The sequence below is a fragment of the Ictidomys tridecemlineatus genome, chromosome 6 (genome assembly GCF_052094955.1).
Source record: "Ictidomys tridecemlineatus isolate mIctTri1 chromosome 6, mIctTri1.hap1, whole genome shotgun sequence".
Taxonomy (NCBI): domain Eukaryota; kingdom Metazoa; phylum Chordata; class Mammalia; order Rodentia; family Sciuridae; genus Ictidomys; species Ictidomys tridecemlineatus.
In genome coordinates, this window is record NC_135482.1 from 82,595,437 (window position 1) to 82,617,365 (window position 21,929).

General features: G+C 35.6%; 1 protein-coding gene and 1 non-coding gene across 4 annotated transcripts in view; one reads left to right on the forward strand and one right to left on the reverse strand.

Moving 5' to 3' along the window:
- The window catches only part of Itpr2 (inositol 1,4,5-trisphosphate receptor type 2), a 471,319-nt gene that overhangs the window by 187,959 nt on the left and 261,431 nt on the right, over positions 1-21,929 (forward strand). For all 3 annotated transcript variants that reach the window (XM_005328880.5, XM_040280879.2, XM_078015042.1), the window contains 4 exons: positions 76-241; positions 1,363-1,536; positions 20,880-20,969; positions 21,101-21,226. In XM_005328880.5, coding sequence (XP_005328937.2) covers positions 76-241; positions 1,363-1,536; positions 20,880-20,969; positions 21,101-21,226 — 556 coding nt within the window. The remainder of the gene's footprint in view (positions 1-75; positions 242-1,362; positions 1,537-20,879; positions 20,970-21,100; positions 21,227-21,929) is intronic.
- LOC120888719 (U6 spliceosomal RNA) lies at positions 5,890-5,993 on the reverse strand. Its single transcript, XR_005732414.1, has one exon. It is a non-coding gene; the product is annotated as a U6 spliceosomal RNA (small nuclear RNA).

The following is a 21,929-nucleotide window of genomic DNA, read 5'->3' on the forward strand; positions in this document are numbered from 1 at the left end:
TAGATACAAGTTTAATCAATTTAATATAAGATGTTATGTAAATATGTTACTTTAATATTGTTTTTGTTTTTATAGAAAGGAAAAAAATCCGGTGCAACTTGATGATGAAGGAGGCAGGACGTTTTTACGGGTCCTCATTCATCTGATCATGCACGACTATGCTCCTTTGCTGTCTGGAGCCCTGCAGCTACTCTTCAAGCACTTCAGCCAGAGAGCGGAAGTTTTACAGGCATTTAAACAGGTGAGCTTGTTGCCAGGAATGTATCTCTGTGGTAGGGCAATTGCCAGGTATATATCATACGTTGAGTTCCAGAATTCAATCTTGGAACCTTAAAACAAAAAGGAAAAAAAGAAATAAACAGGTAAGATTGAGGGGTCCACAGCTGAAGCTTTGAAAATATCACCCACCCTGATTTCATGGTTGCAGAATTAACGAGACTGCGTGGCTTTTGCTGGAGATGCATTATATTTTCAAAGATACAGATGGTCTTGTCTACGTCAAGAGTTCCCCACAAGAGATTTTCAGATAATGTCTTTAATATGAGTGACAGGCACTAAGGTTTAAGAAGGCACTGGAAAATAATATGTTAGGAATTTTGTTGCCTTTGTTATTATTTTGACCCCAAATTTTACTGATATATTGGGAAGGACAAGTAGTAGCTCTGAAATAAATACTGTGACTCTGAAAAAAAAAAAAGAAAAGGAACTGTTATGGAATTAATCTTTCTCTTTGATCTTTGAATAAGACATCAGTTTTGAGATTATTAGTCATACCTAAGGGTTTATGTATATGTCACTAATATTTAATAGGGCATTGATCTTTATTAGGAAGTTTTCTCAGAATGCGCTAAAGAATATGAAATTGACTAAAAGGTAGTCATATAAAATTATATGTATATAAATACATATAATTTTGCATATATGTGTATGTCATAATACTTAGAAATTATAATAAAATAAAAAAGTAGATTATTAAGCTTAGATTAGATCTCTATATATTTTTCTGCCACTTTTTAAAAATGTTTCTACCTATTTTTAAATAGTCTCAGAAAAATTGATCTCAACAGTGAAATTAGAATAAGGGTATCTTTTTATGTTAAATTACTTTTCACCAACTTTGCAAAGTTTAGCGAAGGCACATTTTTGTAAAAAATAAAATAAAATTTTTTATAACATGTCAATATATTGGTTATATCCAGGTAAGTTTTCATGGCCAATATACATCTAAAATATTCACAAATGTTCTAGAAATATCAAACTCTACATAAGATATATTTTAAGACTCAGAGTTTAGGCATAAAAGATATAGGAATAAAGAGAGTTGTAAAAATGTTCTAAAGTTTAACATTCTGATGTTTTCAGGTGCAACTGCTGGTATCCAATCAAGATGTAGATAACTACAAGCAGATCAAGGCAGATCTGGACCAACTTCGACTGACTGTAGAAAAATCTGAGTTATGGGTGGAGAAGAGCGGCAGCTATGAGAATGGAGAGATAGGTGAAAGTCAAGTCAAAGGTGGCGAAGAACCAAATGAGGTTGGTTTCCAAGATCTACTTTGAACTAATCCAAGCAGTATCTTTTAAGTCAGATATGTATGTAGCCACATGCTTTATAATCAAAATTGTTCGTAAGACAACTTTTGTCTGAGCTTCAGAATATAAAAATTTCCCCTAAGTCAACAAACTCCATACATCTTCCCTTTGATTCTTGTCAATTGCTACTACCTATGACCTCATCTGTATAATTTTTTACTCTGTCTCATTTTCACTATAAATCATATAATTCAAGAATCATGACAATAGCAGGCCTATGGAGAGGGGAATTTTTGTTGTCACCATTCAAAGTGCCTGCTTTTCACCAACCTACAAATCATTTCTTTCATTCTGTCCTTATATAATATATAGAAATATCTAAATAGAAGGACGATATGCTTTATTGTCAACACAGAAATACCAAGAATTTATGCTTGAGCTAAAGAGTGAACTAAGGTGTTGACCTTGAGTCTTCTGTTTTAGTCTTTAGTGGGTTTAATGAGTTGTTCTTTTCCCATTTTACTAATACATAGGACAATATATTCTTTTTGCACAGTGTTAGTGGTAATGCTTAAATAACAGCAGACCATCACAATTGATAATCCATAAAGTTTCTTAAGTGCCTGTCAAATGTTTTATTTCATTGCTTTTTAATCTGCAGGAATATAAGCTATTTAGATAGGTTTAACTGCCTCAGGTTTGGTGTTGTTTGAGAACTCAAGTCATTTTGGGGTGAAGAGTGATAATAGAACAGATGATAATTCGAATAATCAAAATGCTGACTAGTTTCAAAGGGAGGTTGGATTGATAGGCTACTACTTCTTACTTTTCTAAGGTAATTGTCACTTATCAATAAGAAATTTTTTTACTTCATCTTTCAGAAACTTTTCTTGTGATTTTTGTAATGTGTTCATAGAATGCAGAATTTCTGCTCCATGAATATTTATTTTATGACCAATTTGGGATGGTGGGAGAATAAAGTTCTCCCATAATGTATTTAAGACATAAGAGAAGACTTAATATTTATTTAGTACTTGCTACATTCCACATTTTAGAATAAATATTTTTATCTATGGAATCTCTTTTTAAATGTTTCAGCAAACTTTGGAGACAGGTGTAAGCATTACATTTCTAACGCTAAATACACTGAAGCTCAGAGGAACCAAGAACCTCCTCAATGTCAGTCAACTCTGTGACTTAACTGAAATTTGAAACCAGCTTTTTTGATAACAAGATCCAGGTTCTTCAGTGTGAAATTTCATTTTCTGAAATTTCATTTAATGATACTTGTGAATATATTATACTTTCAATAGTTATAATATCTTTTTCTTTTGAAAAATACATATTTTACATGTATTCTGGGGAATAGGAATACATGCATTCCTTTTTCAAAAAAATTCCATTCTTAAAAAATGAACCTTAGGAAAACACATTTTATTTTTTGTAGGACTTTGAAAACAACAACAACAACAACAATAAAACAAATCCTAAGTTGAGAAGAATCTCTTCTACATTAACATGGAAGATGTTAATCGCTACTTGTAGTTTCCACACACTGAGGGAAGATGGTAGAAAGAGCCTCTATCATAGTGTGTATGCATGGTCTCCTCTTAAAAGTTTCACAAACATTTTGTATTTATGTAAAGAAAGAAGAGAAACAAGTGGTTTGATTGAGGAAATCCTAAAGATAAAGCATTACATTATGTAAGTAGTAGGGTGACATTAGTTACCAACAAGTTATATAACCCACTTTCTGGGGGTGTCAGATGAATAGGAGTCAGTGAAATTGGTATTTATTTATTTGTTGAGTTCAGGATTTATCAGTTCAGGAAAAGGTAACAATTTTAGGTACTTTAAGGAGGGGAAGTGATTTAATACAAGGACTTAAATACTGGAGGAGTACCGTTTGGAGGTTGCCCTGGCAATAGAGATTGCAAGGGTCAGAGCTCAAGAAGTTGCTTTGGCTATTGCCTTTGTTGCTGCAATCACCACCACTGACTCACATTTTGAAAGCATGTGGAAAGATAATACAACATGGTGTTCACAGGAAACACCAGTGTCTACTGGAATTTTCTCATAGTCCCAAGGAGATGACCTTTACTTTTCCTTCGGCCGTTCAAGTTCCACCTGAGTTTATCTCATTGGCAGAGGGTAGAATGTAGAACTCTAGCTGCAGGGGATTTGGAATACTAGTCTTTGGTTCAGGGGACTTCACAGGCTGGGAATGAATAGTGAGTGTCAGTTAATAATATGCAACATAGAGATGATTTGCTTAGGTGATTTATACCAGGAGATTTGGAATGAGGCAGTCCAGAATTTGCCTCTTAGTCTATGTGTGACTTTGAGCAATTTGTTTTCATTCTCTAAATTGCATTTTTAGCATCTATAAAATGGGACATAATAATGATACTTAGCTTGAAATGCTATAGGCATCAAGTGAGCAAGCCCTGTGCATGTGGTGTGTCAGTTAATGCAGCTTCAGTGGAGAAGTATAGACAACATGAAAATATAAATAATAGGGTAACATTAGTTACCAACAAGTCAAGAAGTAAGGCTCCAATTCCTTGCCTCAGGTTGTCACCCTGGGTTGCTGGGCTTAATTCTGAGGCTGATCTTTCTCCTGGTGGTGTTGTGGGAGCTACTGCCTAGATGTCACATCTGTGCATACCACTGTGAGGAACTATTTCTGGGTCTCTTGTTTAGGAACAAAGGAATCTTTCTCAGGTATTCCTCAATAGATTCTACCTCATAGCTTTTTGGCCAAAATATGGCCACATGTTTACCTCTAAACCAATGGACTATAGGAGTAGTTTAGATTAAATATAGGATGTCCCTCAATCTGGGATAGCCCATGCTGAGTTACATAGGGGAACAATGGATGCAGAAAAACAAAAACAAAAAATGAACAAAAACTGGAATCTGCTAGTAAGTAAGAGTAAGAAAGGATGTTGGGTAGCAACCAACAGTGTCTACCAAAGTCAGCATTCAGTTAGTGTTTATAATAATTATTATTTGTTTTTATGGGGAAAACATTGTGCTATTTACTATGATGGATATAGAATTATAAAACCTTAGAGTTAAAAGATACTTGGAGGGGTAATCAAATTCAATACCTTATAGGATATGTGATACATTTCTTAAACTACAAACTTCTGTGATTGAAATTAATGTATAGCTTAAGAAATAGAATATTACCGGTAAGAAGTCCCTCCTCCTCCTTCTCTTCCTCACCCATCTTCTTCCTCCCTTCTTCTTTATTGACTTTAATTGCATATAATTTACATATCTATCCCAATTATGTTTTTTTCTTTAATATATTCACTTGAATTATATAAATCTTAAATAGACCTTCTACCATAGTAACTTTGCATTAGAGAATAAAAGTATCCAATTTTTTTTACATTGCCAGATTGTTTACTAAAACTTTGTGTAGGGTTTTACATCTACATTGTCAGTGACATTGACATGCAGTTTTCCTTTCTTGTCTTGTTCATACAAGTGTTGGTATCAAGGTTAGACTAGTTCTATAAAATGAGTTGAAGCATATTCTTTTTTTTTGTGTAAGACTGGAATTATCATTTAACATTAATGTTAAAACTCATGTGTAAAAGTTCCTGTGCCACATATTTATTTTGTGGTAAGATTTTAATTACTGATTCATTTTTTTAAAATTAATTAATTTATTCTAATTAGGTGTATATAAAAGCAGAATGCATTTTGATTCATTGTACACAACTTTTCATTTTTCTGTTTGTACACGATATAGCATCGTACCACATGTGCAGTCATACATGTACCTAAGGTGATGATGTCCATCTCATTCCACTATCTTTCCTGCCCCCATACCCCCTTCCCACCCCTTCCTCCCTTTTGACCAATCAAAGTTCCTCTATTCCCCTCCCCCCATTATGGATCAGCATCCACTTATTAGAGAGAACATTTGGCCTTGGTTTTTTGGGATTGGCTTGATTCATTTTTAAAAATGGTTATTCAATTAACTTAAACTCTTCTATTAAGATTCAATTTGTTGTTTATGAGCCATATGTTTTAAGCCTTCAAGTTTATTGGCATGAATTGGTTCATATTTGTTCATCATCCTTAAAAGTTTTTTAATTTAAATTAATTTCACTTTTTAACCAATGCATGGAAATAAAAAAAATTGTACACATCAATGGGGTGCCATATGGAGTTTTGAAACGTGTAATTCTATAATGTTTAAATCAGGTTTAAACATATTTGTTCCTTCAAATTGATTATGTCTTTATGGTGAAACATTCAAAATCCTTTCTTCTTCTGTTGAAAGTTAAAGTAATATTCCTGTTACCATTAGTCATACTACTGTGCAAGAACACATGGACAAATGCAGAACACTTCATGTTTATATGTCACCCTTGTGCAGAGCCATGCTAATTTTCTCTGTATCATTCTAATTTTAGCATATGTGCTGCTGAAGCTAGCTCCTTCACCTTCTTTTTCTTTTTGTGGTATCTGGGCTTTCTTATCCACTTTTTATTCTTAATACTGTTTATTTTTGTCTCTCTTCTATGTCAGTTTTGCCAGAGTTTTATGTATTTTTCATTCTTGTAAAATAATCTCATTTTGGCTTTGTTGGGATTCTGGATTTGTTTGCTATTTTATCATATGTATTCTACTGTTTTCTAATCTTTTATGTTGACAGACTTTTGAAGAAAATTTAATGGTGTGATTCCCTTCTAAGGAGTTTAGTGCCACAAATTTTGACAAATTGTATTTTTATTACTATTTAATATTAGTTATTTTAAAAATTTTCCATTGTGATTTTCTTTTTCAACTCATAATTTCTTAGGAGTGAGTTTCTATATTTCCAAATATATTGGAAATTTTTGCCTTTAAAAAACTGAATTCTTTATTAACTTGTGACAAGGGAATGTGGTTAGGATAATGTAATTTCTCCTAAATTTATTGAGTCTTGTTTTTTGGGCTATCATACCTTCAGGTTTTTTTTTAAGTTCTAGATAGAATTGAGAAGAACATGAATAGGTATGAGATTCTTTATGTGTGGCTGGTAACTCAGGTTTACTAATTATGTTTAAATCATCTATTTTTTCTAATATTTTTGTTTTCTTAACAGCAATAAATGAGAGAGATTTGTTGGCATTTCCTACTGCAGTGGTAGGCTCATCAATTTTACCCTGTAGTTCTGTTAATTTTTACTTTACTCATTTGGAGGCTATTTTATTAGATGCTTATAAATTTACAATAATAATAATTATTATTTTTAACTGCAAAGAAAAAATTTTATCAATTGAAAGTTATTTTCTCTCACTTCTAAAGGTATTATTTCTTGTGTTTGGGCCTCCGTTGCTGCTGTGGAGAAGTTTGCTGGTTTTTGAATAACAGCACTTTGATTGTGAAACTCCAGATACATGTACATTAAACCTTCTATTACTAGTATAGTATAAACAGTATGTGTCTATTAATTTGATTTTCATATTTTCTATATCTGTGACCTTGTACTATATAATGAATATCGTCTTTAAATTTATCCAAATATCTCTTCAGGTGTGTCTCTCAATTTCCCAGTTGAATTATTAATTTGTTATTGGTGCATTATAGTTGTACATGATGATGGGATGGGTGTTAGGTATTCATACATGCACACAGTGTAACAATATAATTTGGCCAATATCACTCCGGCACTTCCCCCCACCCTCCCCATCTCCCACTCCTTGGTCCCTTTCTTCTACTGATCTCCTTTAGATTTTCATGAGATCTACCCCCTACTTTCTTTTCCTTTTTCCTCTCTAACTTCCACATATGAGAGAAAACATATGACCCTTAATCATCTGAGTTTGACTTATTTCTTTTAATATAATGGAACATTCTAGTTCCATCCATTCTCCTGAAAAACATCATAATTTCATTTTTCTTTATGGCCGAATAAAACTCTATTGTGTATATTTACCACATTTTCTTTTTCCATTCATTCCTTAATGTATACCTAGGCTGCTTACATAGTTTGGCTATTGTGAATTGTGCTATTATAAACATGAGAATGCATGTATCACTGTAATATGATGATTTTCATTCTTCAAGATAAATACTGAGGAGTGGTATAGCTGGGTGATATGGTGGATCCATGCCTAGTCTTTTGGGGAACCTCCATATTGATTTTCATAGTGGTTGCACTAATTTATAGTGCCACTGATAGTGTAAAAGTGTTTTTTTTTTCTCCACATCCTTTCCAGCATTTATTATATTGTTGTTGTTATTATTATTATTATTATTATTATTATTTTGGTATTGGGGATTGAAGCCAGGGTTGCTTAACCATTGAACCACCTTTATTTTAAAACAGGTTCTTGTAAAGTTGTTCAGGGCCTCACTAAGTTGCTGAGGCTAGCCTTGAACTTGCAGTCTTCCTGCCTTAGCCTCCCAAGCTGCTGGGATTACAAGCATGTACAACCATGTCCTGCTTATTTGTATTCTTGATGACGTCCACTCTGATTGTCGTGAGATGAAATCTCAGTGTAGTTTTGATTTGCATTTCCCTAATTGTTAATGATGTTGAACATTTTTTCATATATTTGCTGGCCATTTGTATTTCTTCATTTGAGAATTGTCTATTTAATGCAATTGCCCCTTTATTAATTGGGTTATTTGATTTTGTTGGTACATTTTTAAGAATTTTTCATACCTTTATTTAATTTATTTGTATATTCATTTGTATATGGTGCTGAGGATTGAACCCAGTGCCTCACACATGCTAGGCATGCGCTCTACCACGTAGCCACAACTGCAGCCCCTGGTACTAAGTTTTTTGAGTTCTTTATGCATTTTAAACATTAATGCTCTGTCAGAAGAGTAGCTAGCAAAGATTTTTCTCCCATTCTTTAGGTTTTCTTTTCACATTCCTAATTTCTGTTGCTGTACAGAAGCTTTTTAATTTGATGCTATCCCATTTATTAACTCTTGGCCTTATTTCCTAAAAGCTTTAGGAGGCACCAGTTGAATTTTTAACGTCAATTATAATACTTTTTTAGACCCAAAGTTTGATTTTTATGCACATCTCTATTTGGCCATTTTTTAAATGATGTTTTATTGCCTTTTAATTTTTGCCATTCCTTAAGGCTACTTTGTATTCTATATGTAGGACTTCCAGGACCTGAAGAATTTTGGTGTTTCTTATTCTCATTCATGTTCTTCATTTTATTATATTTTTGATCATCTTTGATTATGAGTTCATATCTTTTTTGAATAGGCTTTAGAGAAAATTTAGGTTTGGAGAAAAATTTCACAGAAAATGAATTCTCCATTCTTATTTCTGCCTATTATTAACATCTAGTATCAGGGTGGTACATTTGTTACAATTGATGAGCCACTAATGATACATTTTTATTAACTGAAGTCCATCATTTGGTTAGGGTTCACTCTTCGCCTTATAAAGTCTATGGGCTCTACAAATGTATACTCTCATGTATCTACCATTACAGCATCCCACAGAATAGTGTCACTGTTGACAGTTCTCTGGACTTCACCTATGTATCTCTTCCCACTGAACTCCGGAGTCCTTGACAACCACTCATCTTTTTATTATCTCTATAGTTTCACTTTTTCCAGAATGTCATTTAGTTATAATCTTATAAGATACAGCTTTTTCAGACGGATTTCTTTGACTTAGCAATATATATTTAAAAGCTTTTCATATTCTTGATATCTATTATTATTATTATTTTTAAAATCTCCATATACTAACTAGCCCACTGTATGGATACACTACAGCTTGTTATGCATTCCTCCATTGAAGGTTATCTTGGTTGTTTACAATTTTGGACAATTGTAAATGAAGCTACTCTAACTGCTTGTTGGCAGGTTTTGAGCTTATCTCTCTCTCTCTTTTTTTTTCTGGTTGTATACAGAGTATATTCATGCCAATTAGTGTCTTCATACATGTGCTTTGGATAATGATGTTCATCACATTTCACCCTAATTTCTAACCCCATGCCCCCTCCCTTCCCCTCCCACCCCTCTACCCTATCTAGAGTTTGTCTATTCCTCCCATGCTCCCCCTCCCTATTCTACTATGAATCAGCCTCCTTATGTCAGAGAAAACGTTCGACATTTGTTTTGTTTTTTTTTGGGGGGGGGGATTGGCTAACTTCACTTTGCATATCTTCTCCAGCTCCATCCCTTTACCTGCAAATGCCATGATTTTATTCTCTTTTATCACTGAGTAATATTCCATTATGTATATATGCCATGTTTTTTTTTTATCCATCTACTGAAGGGCATTTAGATTGATTCCACAGTTTAGTTATTGTGAATTATGCTGCTATAAACATTGATGTGGCTGTGTCCCTGTAATATGCTGTTTTTAAGTTATTGGGTATAGACCAAGGAGAGGGATTCTTCTCAGCAAAAAGAAATCTGTGAGGTGAACAGAGAGCCTACTTCTTGGGAGCAAAATTTTACCCCTCACACATCAGATAGAGCACTAATCTCTAGGGTATATAAAGAACTCAAAAACCTTAACACCAAAAAAAAAAACCACACCAAATGACCCAATCAATAAATGGGCCAAGGACCTGAACAGACACTTCTCAGAAGAGGATGTACAATCAATCAACAAATATATAAGCCCATATCTTTTGATCTGCAGACCTCAGAGTTGAAATGGGATGTTTTCCTCTTCAGAATGCTTGCTATTGCCTCAGCCCGTTGCCAGGGGGCGCTGCTAGTCTGAGACCATGTTACTCCCTTTCTGCACACCTGTCCTAAGGCAGAAATTTTGGGTTTTAGCTCCCCAAACTTGACATTTGTTCAGGGCTTCCTTAGTTTCTGGGTTTAGAAGTAGTATTTTTATTTGCCTTCAGATATACTTATTCTGTAGCCTTATATATTGGAGCTCCCCTGATCTGATTTCTTGTTACTTTTTTTTTCCCTTAGGAGATAAGGGTGGGATCTTGGAGAGACCTTTGTTTTCCGTGATCCCAGAAATATACTTAAAATAGGCTTATATTTAGAATCTAGTTGTTTTGTAACAGGAGGGTGATCTGCAATTTTAAGTTTGCTATTCTTGCAGAAGTCCTTGGGATGCATTTAATTAGGTGTTTAGTGAAATTTTTGTTGTTATGAACTTACATTTTTTGGAACTTTATATGTGAAGTTCTTCTGAGGCCTGCGTTTAATCTAGATAATTATATTTGATTCTATGAGGCACCTTGGGATATTATATTCTGTAACCACATCAAATACATTTTTGGTTTGGACTCTGGAGAGCTACTTTATTAGTGAGAATTCTGCTCCCAAATGGAGTCAGAGAGGGTTGTCTTTGTATACGGCGGCCTCAAGAGCATTTCCCCACCTTTTTAACTTCATCCAGAGTCAAGGCCAAGACAGAGACCCTTTTGGTTCTTATATGCTACATCTTTTCCTGATTTATCACCATTCTGTCTCTCTTTGATATTTTTGACTGTGTGTCAGGGCTTCTGATCAGATCTTCCATCCTTGGATTTCATTCTCTGTTTCCTTTTGTGTGTGTGTGTGTGTGTGTGTCTGTGTATGTGTGTGTGTGTGTGTGCGTGCATGAATCACATTAAAATTTGGAATCCAGGTTATTGGGTGTATACTGAAGCCTTCAAGGACAACAATGAATTCAGTGCTTGATTATTGCTTTGAAACTTTTATGTCCTTTCATGGTTTCTGATCTCTCTACTAAAAACAGGTATCTTAAATATTTTATCTGTCCCTTTTAGATGTTGTATAGGAGGGGTTTCTCCGAACTCTACTTCATCATATTCTGTTTTATGGTTTTCAACAATAAATTGCTCTTCTGTATTTTGAGCTGTATATTCGTCCTGGGATATCTGTTCACTGATGGTAGGTTTAAACAATGTGGACTATGCATGAACCTCCTCCTCTTGATTAGCTGTTGTGTTTCTCCAGAGGAAAATCCTTCTTTGACACATTCTGTTTGGAGTATAATTTCAGTCCCTTTGCCATCATGCTCACTCGCTTTTGTGTACACGTCAATTTCTTATTTCCCTTCTTAAAGTTTGATGTCAAAAAGCCAATCTAATATTCCAGATATGGCTCTTGCCCTTAAAGAATGAGTGCATAGAATGAACACCCTTGGAAGTGTGTGACAGCAGTTGACTTGGTGCTGAGCTGCATGGTATGGAGGAAGGCTGGTTGGTGTGGGTAACAACTTGGAGAAGGATTAGTCCAGACATGTAAGGTAGGTCTGTTTGAAGGATTAGTTAGTGAAATACTTGCAGCAGTCAATAAAAAAAAAAGTGATTTCATTAGAAACGACTGGAAATTGGGAGACTCTGAAGATTCTTGAGTAGGAGGTGAGTATATTATCTTGGACATTTTTTTTTCCCTGGGCAGAATTCAGGAGAACAAGTGATCAAAGTGGGGGAACCAATTAAGAGCTCCTTGCACAAATTCACGTGGAAGGTCTAAAAAGCCCAAACTGGGGATGTGACAGTAGAAATGTTTGCGGATTGAGAAGCCAGGAGAAAGGTACATTCATAATGGATTACTTTAAAAAGAGGAAAAGTGAGAAGCTAGGAAGTCACTAACCTATACACAGTCACATAATCTACATTATGCAAGGAACCATCAGGCAAAGACTGTGGCAATGTGTTGTAAACAGAATGAATAAATCACAATATCAATGGAAACAGCCAGTAGCAGGCAGCATGCACTCTTGCAGGCCTATACCAATAACAGTTCTTTGTTGTTGAGTAAGTCTCACAAAGGCTCTAAACACAGGGCCATTGGCATTGTTTGCAAACAGCTCATAATGGTCTAACTTTGTGCCTGCTTAGATATCAGAGGACCAGATAACATTAATGGGATTCTTCACTTTTATAATAGAAACATGTTTCCAATAATCTAAATGTTCTTCTCCCCTTAACTCTAGATTCTGTGTACTCTGGGCAATAAAGGTGAAGTGAAAGCCATCTACCAACACTACATATCTCAGCATGTGGCCCAAAATTATCCCATCATTATAGTTCATCTCTTATAAATGAGGAGGAGAATGGGATGGATTTGGTCCTCCAGTGAGCCCACTGCCTCCCTAGGACCTATGTGCTTTAATATCTAGAATATGTTGCAGTGTTCCCCTTCGTTAAACTTATTTTCCTGGGCATTAAGAAGACGGTACCTCATTTCTGAAGGCTTAAAGGCTAGAGTGTAACAAGTTGACAATGTCAGTAGCATTAGAAGCAATTACTAATTCATCACATTCAAATATGTGTTGACTTCTAAATATAGGAAGGAGAGATTAACTCAGGAAACCATATCCGAGTGGGTTAAGTCAGGATTGCCCTTTGCATTCACCCATCTCTTTATTTAGGCTGGAAAAGCAGGTCACTTGGACATCACAGTGCTCCTGAAAGAAGTCTTTGCTCTTGTTATTTATTTAGGTTGTTATTTATTTTTCTTACAGTGATTTTTCTTCTCTATTTGCATGTGGATTTGTGTTAATCTCTGTATCTATCTACTCACTTATATGTGGTTTCCAGTGCTTAAAAAATTACTTATAATTTTCTATACACAATTTCATAAAAATTTTTAAATGAAACAATTTAAAGTCTGATATTTAACATCTATCTAGTTTTTACTTCAAGGACTAATTTTTTCATCTTCAAGCTTTCTAATTGGTTCTTTTTCAGATCTATCCAGTTCAGATTCATATCTGCCTCTTTTCCTTCTGAGCTTTTTTTTTTCTTCCCCTCTTAATGGATATGTGATGTAAGGAAAAGAATTAACTGAAAAATGTCCCCAGGGCTAACTCAGAGTTGCCTGGACAGTGAGCTGCCTGAGCTGATAGGAATGGTAGAGGGAGTCCCTCACCTTCAAGATGCTGTACACTAACTGACCTTCTCATGGGACTTGGGACTTCTCCCCCCAACAGTTGTCCAATTTTTATGAGCCCCACAGCTGGTATCCCTAAGCAGTTTCTATAATCAATGGCTCAGACTTTCATTGAGAAGGTTACTCTCAAACCTGTCCAGTAAGAAGTTACTGTGGGAGTTAGGAGAGCAATTACTTGGAAATCTAGATCCATACTGGCAACTGGCTGAGCTCCCAGCATTTCTCTATTGGCTGATAGGAGATTAGAGGACTCATGCCTTATCTTTTCTTGCTGATGCTCGGCTTGTAGTTTCCTCTTCCCCAGAATCATTGTTTACCCTTGTTGAGGGATGCTGTGGGGCCATCCCCAGTACTGTTCCTTGGTGCAGCAACTGCGTGGAACCACATGGCATGAGCGATGTTGTTCTTCCTTGTCTCCATGGTTGTTTTGCACATACCTATTTACAAGTCCTTTCAGAAGATTTCTTGACTGTATTTCACTGGGAAATCATCGTCTTCTTATTGTTGAGCTTTTGGGTTGTCTTTCTTAGCAGTAACATCCCTGATAGACATTGGATTTTAGTCAGTAGCTTTATCTTAATTATTTTTATTACTTCTATTTATAGATTTATTCCCTTCTTTTTTGTCTCCTTCCCCATCTCCCTTCCTCCATTATTCTTTCTCTATTTCTTTCTGGCACACCTTCCCTGTGTGATGATGTGTCTATTATGTCCGCATGCATTACTCATTACAAGCAAAATCTGTATTCTGTTCTTGGCCTACCACTTTCAGTCTTTTCTTTGATAAAGCCAACGAGGAGGCAAATCTCTTTAGAAGGATATCTTGAAAGACAATTCTACTTTCCCCAGTAGGGGTACTTGATTTTTCATAGTGAGAAAATAGTTCTACATAAGCACTGTTTCTGCAGCACAAGTTGTGATTGAGGAGGTGACACTTGACATCAGGGACTGGTGGAATGTTGAATCCTCATGGCCTAATACAGAAAAGAGTTCTTGTGTTTTAAACAAGTCTACTACCTGGCTTGACCCATACAGGATCATTTAATGAAGAACATTTAATTCTATAATTTGGGCAGTGCTTTCCTTTGATAGAATCTATTTTCTTGTCTTTATATTCTATTTTACTCCAGAACTCATTGTTTAGTTTATCTTTTTTGTTTATGTCATACTCATCCTTGTCCTTATGTCTGAGCTAATGTTAGTGAAGGTGATTGCCAGAGATAGGGATCGATAAGCCCTTCCTTCTGACATACTGCTGAAAAATAATTTTGGGGTTTTACCCAAATGCTAGTTTTATATATTCTCATTCTATTTAGTTGTAATGCAAATTCTTAAATGTAATGCTTACCCTTCCTGAATTTGTTATTTAAATTACTTCCACAAGAAGAATCTTCTTGTCTTCTATCCTATATTTAAAATTAATGCTGTTTTAGCAGGAAACTTAGTATTTCCCTTCATGTTAAAAGAACAATTACTGTCTTACCCTTTTGTTAAAAAAATGCTTCCACTTATTTTTAATTTAATACAGGTTATTAATGATTAGATTCCTAAGGTTCTAAGATTCTCGGCAAGTGTCTTACAAGGGAACAATTGAAGTTGATACAGTCAGATCAGCACAGGTTTGTCACTAGATCAGGTGCCAAAATTTCTGTCATGACTGCTTGATTAGGGCAGTTACTTGGTTGAGAGTGATTCCTTCCTGCCACACAATCGTTCAGTGGCCTCCTCTCACAGCCACTTCTGTGAGGACTGTAAGAAGGATGCTTTCTTCACATGATGCCTCAGGTACCAGAAGTGGTTTCTGGGGGTATGATACATGACTGTCCTCACTTCCCGTATAGTGCTTCGTTACTGTCTGCCACTCTCATGACTAAAAGGCTGCTCATTATTTCCATGTTTTATATAATTCGAGTGAGATTTTAGCCACCCCTTAGTTGCATTGCAAAATTTCTGGGATAAGCTGGACGTGGTCATGGCACATCTGTAGTCCCAGTTACAGGGAAGGCTGAGGCAGGAGGATTGCTTGAGGCCAGGAATTTGGGGTCAGCCTGAGCAACATAGCAAGACTCCAGTTCTTTTTAAAATAAATATTTATTTATTTTTTTAGTTGTAGTTGGACACAATGCCTTTATTCCATTCATTTATTTTTATGTGGTGCTGAGGATCGAACCCAGGGCCCTGCGCATGCTAGGTGAGCGCTCTACTGCTGAGCCACCATCCCAGCCCCAAGACTCCATTTCTTAAAAAAATGAAAGAAAGGAAGGAAGGAAGGAAGGAAGAAAAACAGATTTTCTGTGATAATCATTTCCTGTTGCATTATGACAGCCATTATTCGTTTACAGTGAACATACCTGACACTGATATATTCCCAGTGTTTCCTAATATCTCTATCAAAGAGCACACTGTCCAGGGGCATGTGCTTTTGGTTACTTTATTTCTCAGACAAACAGATAGTAAATTTGGGGTGTTTTCTTGGATATCAGATTAAACATGATCAAATACCAATTAAAATTATATCGACTGAGTCATTAAATTCATTGTATTTGCCAGAGGACAGGGTGTGTGGGGGAAACAGGTTTAGGGTCAAGTTAGGAGTGTGTGTACTTATTCTTTCAAAAGGAAGCTATTTGGGCCTGGGTTGAGGGAAGCCTGAAGGGAAGTCATCTGCGAATAAGGGAGACACAGCCTCCTCAGCCCATTGTAAATCTTGGTCCAATCTTTCCAACAGCCCTACGCACTTCTTGGGGAAGCAGAAACTGTCAACCATGAGCTGGAGGTGTACAATAGTGGAGTTTTTGCCTTGCACATACGAGTCCCTGGGTTAAGTCTATCACTACAAAATACAACAATAAAAAAATAAATGGTCAACCATGACACCATGATGGTCCAAATTAATTTTATAGGCAAGTTCAGACGCATAGATCTAGGGTATTTTAGGCATTTTACACCCTCCTAAATGACTGGTAGGTGATGGTACTCTTAGATGGGAGGGAGAAAAAAAACCCTATCATCCCCATAAAAGGCTCTCATTCAGTTGTCTGAAGAGGGTAAACATTTATTTTGAAGTATTAATTCAATTATAATCTGATGAGTAAAAATATGAAAGACTGATTATTAGATCTTTATTCCATGTTTTAGAGGGAGTGAGGAAAGGAGAAGGAAGGCACTTGACATCTGAGTTGTGGGGACCCTGGATGGTTAATGAAGCCCCTGATGGGGCTGAAGAGTGGTTACATGAAGGGAAGGCTGGGGATCCAGATGGTGACCAGAATGCTTTGCCATCTTGCTGACTTGACAACTTTGCTGAGGAAGGACCTCCTTAAACTTCAGTGGGGTGGGGAAGAATAGAAGGCACGCATTGAGCTATTTTAATCGTGCAGCTGCAGTTGCCAGCAGCTCTACATGGTAGGATTTGGAAAGTCCTATTTTTAAAAGCATGATTGCCCTTGCTTAAATTAAGAAGCTGGGTCCCCACGAATTGGTGCCAGTGTTAGCTGCCATGTAGACCATATGATACTATTTTATTACATTACTTTTGCTGTTGATACAAAAGAGTTTCCTTGCTCCTTCCCTATCCACACCCAATTTAAAAAAAAAAAAGGAAAAAATTTAAAAGTGGGGAGAAACCTTTGTTTAGAAGCAGAATTCACTCTCTGTGTCTCTGCCTAGAACCCTGCTACCCACCCAATATCTAGACTTCTTCTTGCTGTCTTGTTTCTGAACCTACTGCTTTCTATTGTGGTACATACTATACAATTAAAAATATAGCTGCTTCTGTAAAATCACTTAAATAAGCTATTTCCCATATTCCATTAGAAGAAGTAAATTCAGGTTGTCCAGATGATAGGAAGCAATTATAATAAAGTACTAGTGCGTCTGTTGGAGCTCCAAATTTATTCTTCGTCACCCATTGTCAGGGGTCATTTGGGTGTGTTCTGTAAGCGTGGCACTGTTCGCAGAGTTAGACATTTTTCCTAGACTTGCTCAGCATTTTGCACTTTTCTAGTGTTTTGTCATTAGAATTAAGTTAGAGCTTTGTAGATCTGGTTACTTCAATAGGGCTAAGGTTGTGTAGGATATAAAGAATACAGTTGATTTCTGCCCTTTTTGGAGGAAAATTCTTAAAACATGCTTGTTTAGAGCATTTTCAAAATAAAAAAAATAAAAACCTAACTGTAGGTACATTGTATACATATTTCTTAGATTCCCCTGATGACTCACTTGGAACCATCCAGATGTTCTTTGGGTTAATACTTTTGTTCCACTTAATTATGTTGCATTATTTTCTGAAATTAAAAGGGATTGTTTATTGAATTCTCTAGCGTTGTCTCCTTGGGTTGACTGCTGGCAATTTTAAATTAAAATCATTATTCCCATAGTTAACACAGCTTAGCATTGTCTGAGTCTTCCCCTGGGTTGAACTAAAGAGCATAACTTCTTGTACCGTAGTACATTGTACCCGAGATTACTTTTCTTAAAACAAGTCTGTTGCTTTTTATTCAGGTCATTGTTTGAAAAATGGGCTTCAATGTATTGGCCAAAACTTTGCCTGCATTTTCGACTGCCTTCTTTAAAAGTCTATCTTTGGAGCTTTGTCAGTCTTAGACTTGGTAATATCTTAATCTTGATTTGTGGTATAGATTTGATTTTCCTTAATATTTCTTCCAGAAAAAGAAAAACATCAAACAACCTTATAAAAATTCAACCTCTACCTTTGAGATCAGAAAAAGGAAATTTAATTATATTTCCACCCTTTTCAATTTCTACTTCTCATCAATACATTCCTTTTGGTATGAAGTAGAAACCCTAAGTGTCTCATTCTCTGACCTCCAGTCTCTTTCCATCTAGAGAGTTTCCATCTATCTGAGCCACTTGACCTGCCTTGCCTCTTCTATGCTAGCTTTGCTTACCAAGACAGGTTAATATTTTCTTCTATGACTTTTTAGGATTCATTTAATGTTTAGAGTCTGGCAGACAATGTCTCAGTTTTCCCCTTTACCTGGAGTGGAGGTTTCGCTGTTTCGTGTCCCTCCTAGCATTTTAGGATAACTAGGGGAAACAGCCCTGAAATTAGCCTTAGTAAGCTTTTGAAGGCTTTCAACATTTGCTCTTTTACCTTTTGCAGTTATAGTTCTGTTCAATGGTCACAAGGTAGAAGGTAATAGGGAAGAGTATCACACCACAATAAAACAGAGAATGGGGCTTAACAAAAAATGGGAATGAACCACAGTCTCAAATGCTGGAGAAAGTTTTGGCAATTTTGAATTATTAGCATGTAAAGCATTCAGTGTGGCCTAGATTATTCTTTTGAGATAATAGTGGAAGCAATAATCTGAGAGGCAAGACTGCTTTCCAGGGTGGGCAGTATCACTGAATGTGTTTGAATAGCCTCCAATTGACCGTATTTTAAAGAGATGAGAAAGAGTAGAGGGTAGAAACCAGTTGTATATAAGAAATAAGACTGAAGCAGAAAAGAGGAGGCAGGGAATTTTCAAAATCCATACATCAAAAGTTTTGTTCTCTAAGGAAAAGGAGATAGGTCAGTTTGTGATAGTGGAAATTTTGGGGTTTAAAAGGGAAAAGTAATTTATGGAAATTTCCTTCTGCTTAATAAATGGAATAGGAGATTACCTGCTGAAGTGGAATTCAGATTGGGAGGCTTGGCACAATATTTGCAAGGATCGAAGTGAAAGAAGAATGCAAAGCTGACAATGAGTGGTGCTGGCTAAACCCTTACCAAGTCACTCTGAGGCTATAAGGTGTTCTTTTTTTTTTTTTTTGTACCAGGGATTGAACTCAGGTGCACCCACCACTGAGCCATATCCCCATCCCTATTTTGTATTTTATGAGAGACAGGGTCTCACTGAGTTGCTTAGTGCATCATCATTGCTGAGGCTGGCTTTGAACTCGCGGTGCTCCTGCCTCATCTTCCCCAGCCGCTGGGATTACAGGGGCTTGAAGCTTTTCATCAGAATTGTTGGACCAGCAAGCAAAGTATTTTTTTCCCCTTGGTGTGTATTACTTTTGTGATTCATCCTGGAGCACAGTAGGAAACATAGCCCAGGATAAATGAAATTCTGTTGATTGGTCTCATGTTATTTTTCTTACTTTTTTCTGAGCTTGGACTGGGGTCCTCCGTAACTGTGAGAGTCCAAGGCCTTCAGAAGTTTAGGATATTTTTAACCCAAATTGAACCTGATGTTCATTCCAAATGTAATTTTGAACTTGGTGTAAATGAGAGAGGTAATGGCCCAGTCTTGTGCAACCTGTTCCGTCAGTTCTTGCTGTTTTCTGCTCAGCACATGGGCCTTTTCTCACTGCAGTCCCTTTGGCTAAGATGACTTTCTGCTCTGACCAAGTCATCCCTCTACTGCCCAGGCATCCCCTGTGCTTAACTGGTTTATACCTTTGAAAACCTTGGCTTAAACTTGACTTCTTTCATAAAAGTGTCTAAATTGTAGCCTTTCTCTCTCTTTCTCTGAATAGTGAAATCTGCTCAATTCAAATCTACCCTTTTTTTTTTTTTTTACTAGAGCTTTCTAGTTAAACATAGTAATTGGGTTCATCCAGACAAACTTCAATCAATTCTTTATTTTCTTACTTCTCCTTTTTGTTTTTTTAGGCTTTAATTTTCTTGTAAGAAGGGCCATATCTTTTATTTATTTTTTGATCTAATCACCATAGTCTAGTACCAGATATGTACTGTTTTAATTTAAAATGTTCAATATGGAATTATTTATAATCACTTCTATATGGTTATTACAATAGTTAATATTTAAAATATTTGCATTTCTTATATTTGTTTTTTTATAATGCTTCAGATTAATAATTATTATAAGTAAGTGTTTTTGGTGTTTCAGGCATTAAGCTTTAGTAATGTGGTAATTTGAAATACTATTTATAATTTAAGTTTTATTTTCCTATCTTCATTTTCATGGCTCTGTACATGCTTGGGTGGCCCCAAGTCGTGACTCTTAAGGATGTCATGGTAACCTGGCAGAGAATCCTTGGGTTAAGTTGTTCTTTCTTCCCTTCCTGAGATGTGTTCAGCTGTTATGATATGCTCCTTCACTCTTTATTTCGTTATGGGTTATCCATGATGACAAAATTATATCTTTTTTATGCTCTGAATTTTTTTTAGACAACATGACACCATGATATTTTGAAATATACGCATGTATACACACACACAAATAGGTACATATATACACTGGCATTATATAATAACTTTTATTTTTAAACACAGTTCATTAATTATTAGTAATATCATTTATCTTATAATTGGGTTCTTATAAGGCAGTGGTAATTTACATGGCTTATTCAAGCCAAGGAGCTTTTTATTCAATAAAGAAAACACAAAAGAAAGAATTTAGGTTGAAAAATAAGTTCATTAAAAATAATCACAAAGTATATTTATTACAACATAAGTTTATTATCAAGCTCCATATGGCATAAAATACATGTTTTTGTTTATTTTAGGAATCAAACATTTTAAGTCCAGTGCAAGATGGAACCAAGAAACCCCAGATTGACAGCAATAAGAGCAATAACTACCGGATTGTAAAGGAGGTCAGCAAATTTACAGTATCTTTATATAGATTTATATTTGCATGATATTAAATAATTATCATAAATAATTGTTGCTTATATATTATATTTATTTAATATTGTCGTTTATAATGCTTTACTTCTTTTTAAAGATTTTGATTAGGTTAAGTAAACTCTGCGTACAGAATAAAAAGTGTCGGAATCAACATCAACGATTACTGAAAAACATGGGGGCTCATTCTGTGGTGTTAGATCTTCTGCAGATACCCTATGAAAAGGTTTGTCCTTAAATACCTTTTTCTTTAACTTTGTATTTTGATACAATTTTAAATGTATAATAAAGTGAAAAAGAACTTTTCTTCTCTTAACTATTTGAGATTGAGTCCCCTACCTGATCATCATCATCTTGGAGCCTGTTAGTGTGTATTTCATGCAAAGACATGGTTCTACATGACCACACTACAGCCTTCCAAATCAGGAAGGGGTATGACATTTTGCTGTCACCTAATCCCACACACCATTCAAATTTCTCTTTATCCCGGGAGTGTCCTAATTGACACAAGGATCCACTTTAGAAACACGCAGTTTGGGGTTGTTTTGTATTTAAATTTTCTGGTGCTGGAACTCTCATGTCATTGATACTTTTAAAGATAGCCACTTATCTTGAAGAATGTCCCCTAATTTGGGTCAGCTGTTATGTCCTCATGGGATTAGACTCAGTAAAGCATCTTTGGCAGGAACATGACAGAAGGATGCTCAGTTCTTCTCATTGCTTGCTAGTAGGTGGCACATGGTTTTAATTGCCCCATTATTCATGATATTCACGCTGATCACTTGATTAAGATTTATATTTGCATGATATTAAATAATTATCATAAATAATTATTTAATATCATGCAAATATAAGGTGGTGACTGCTTGGATTCTCCACTGTGAAGTACTCACTTTCTCTTCGTGATTATTAAGTATTTTGTGGAGTGA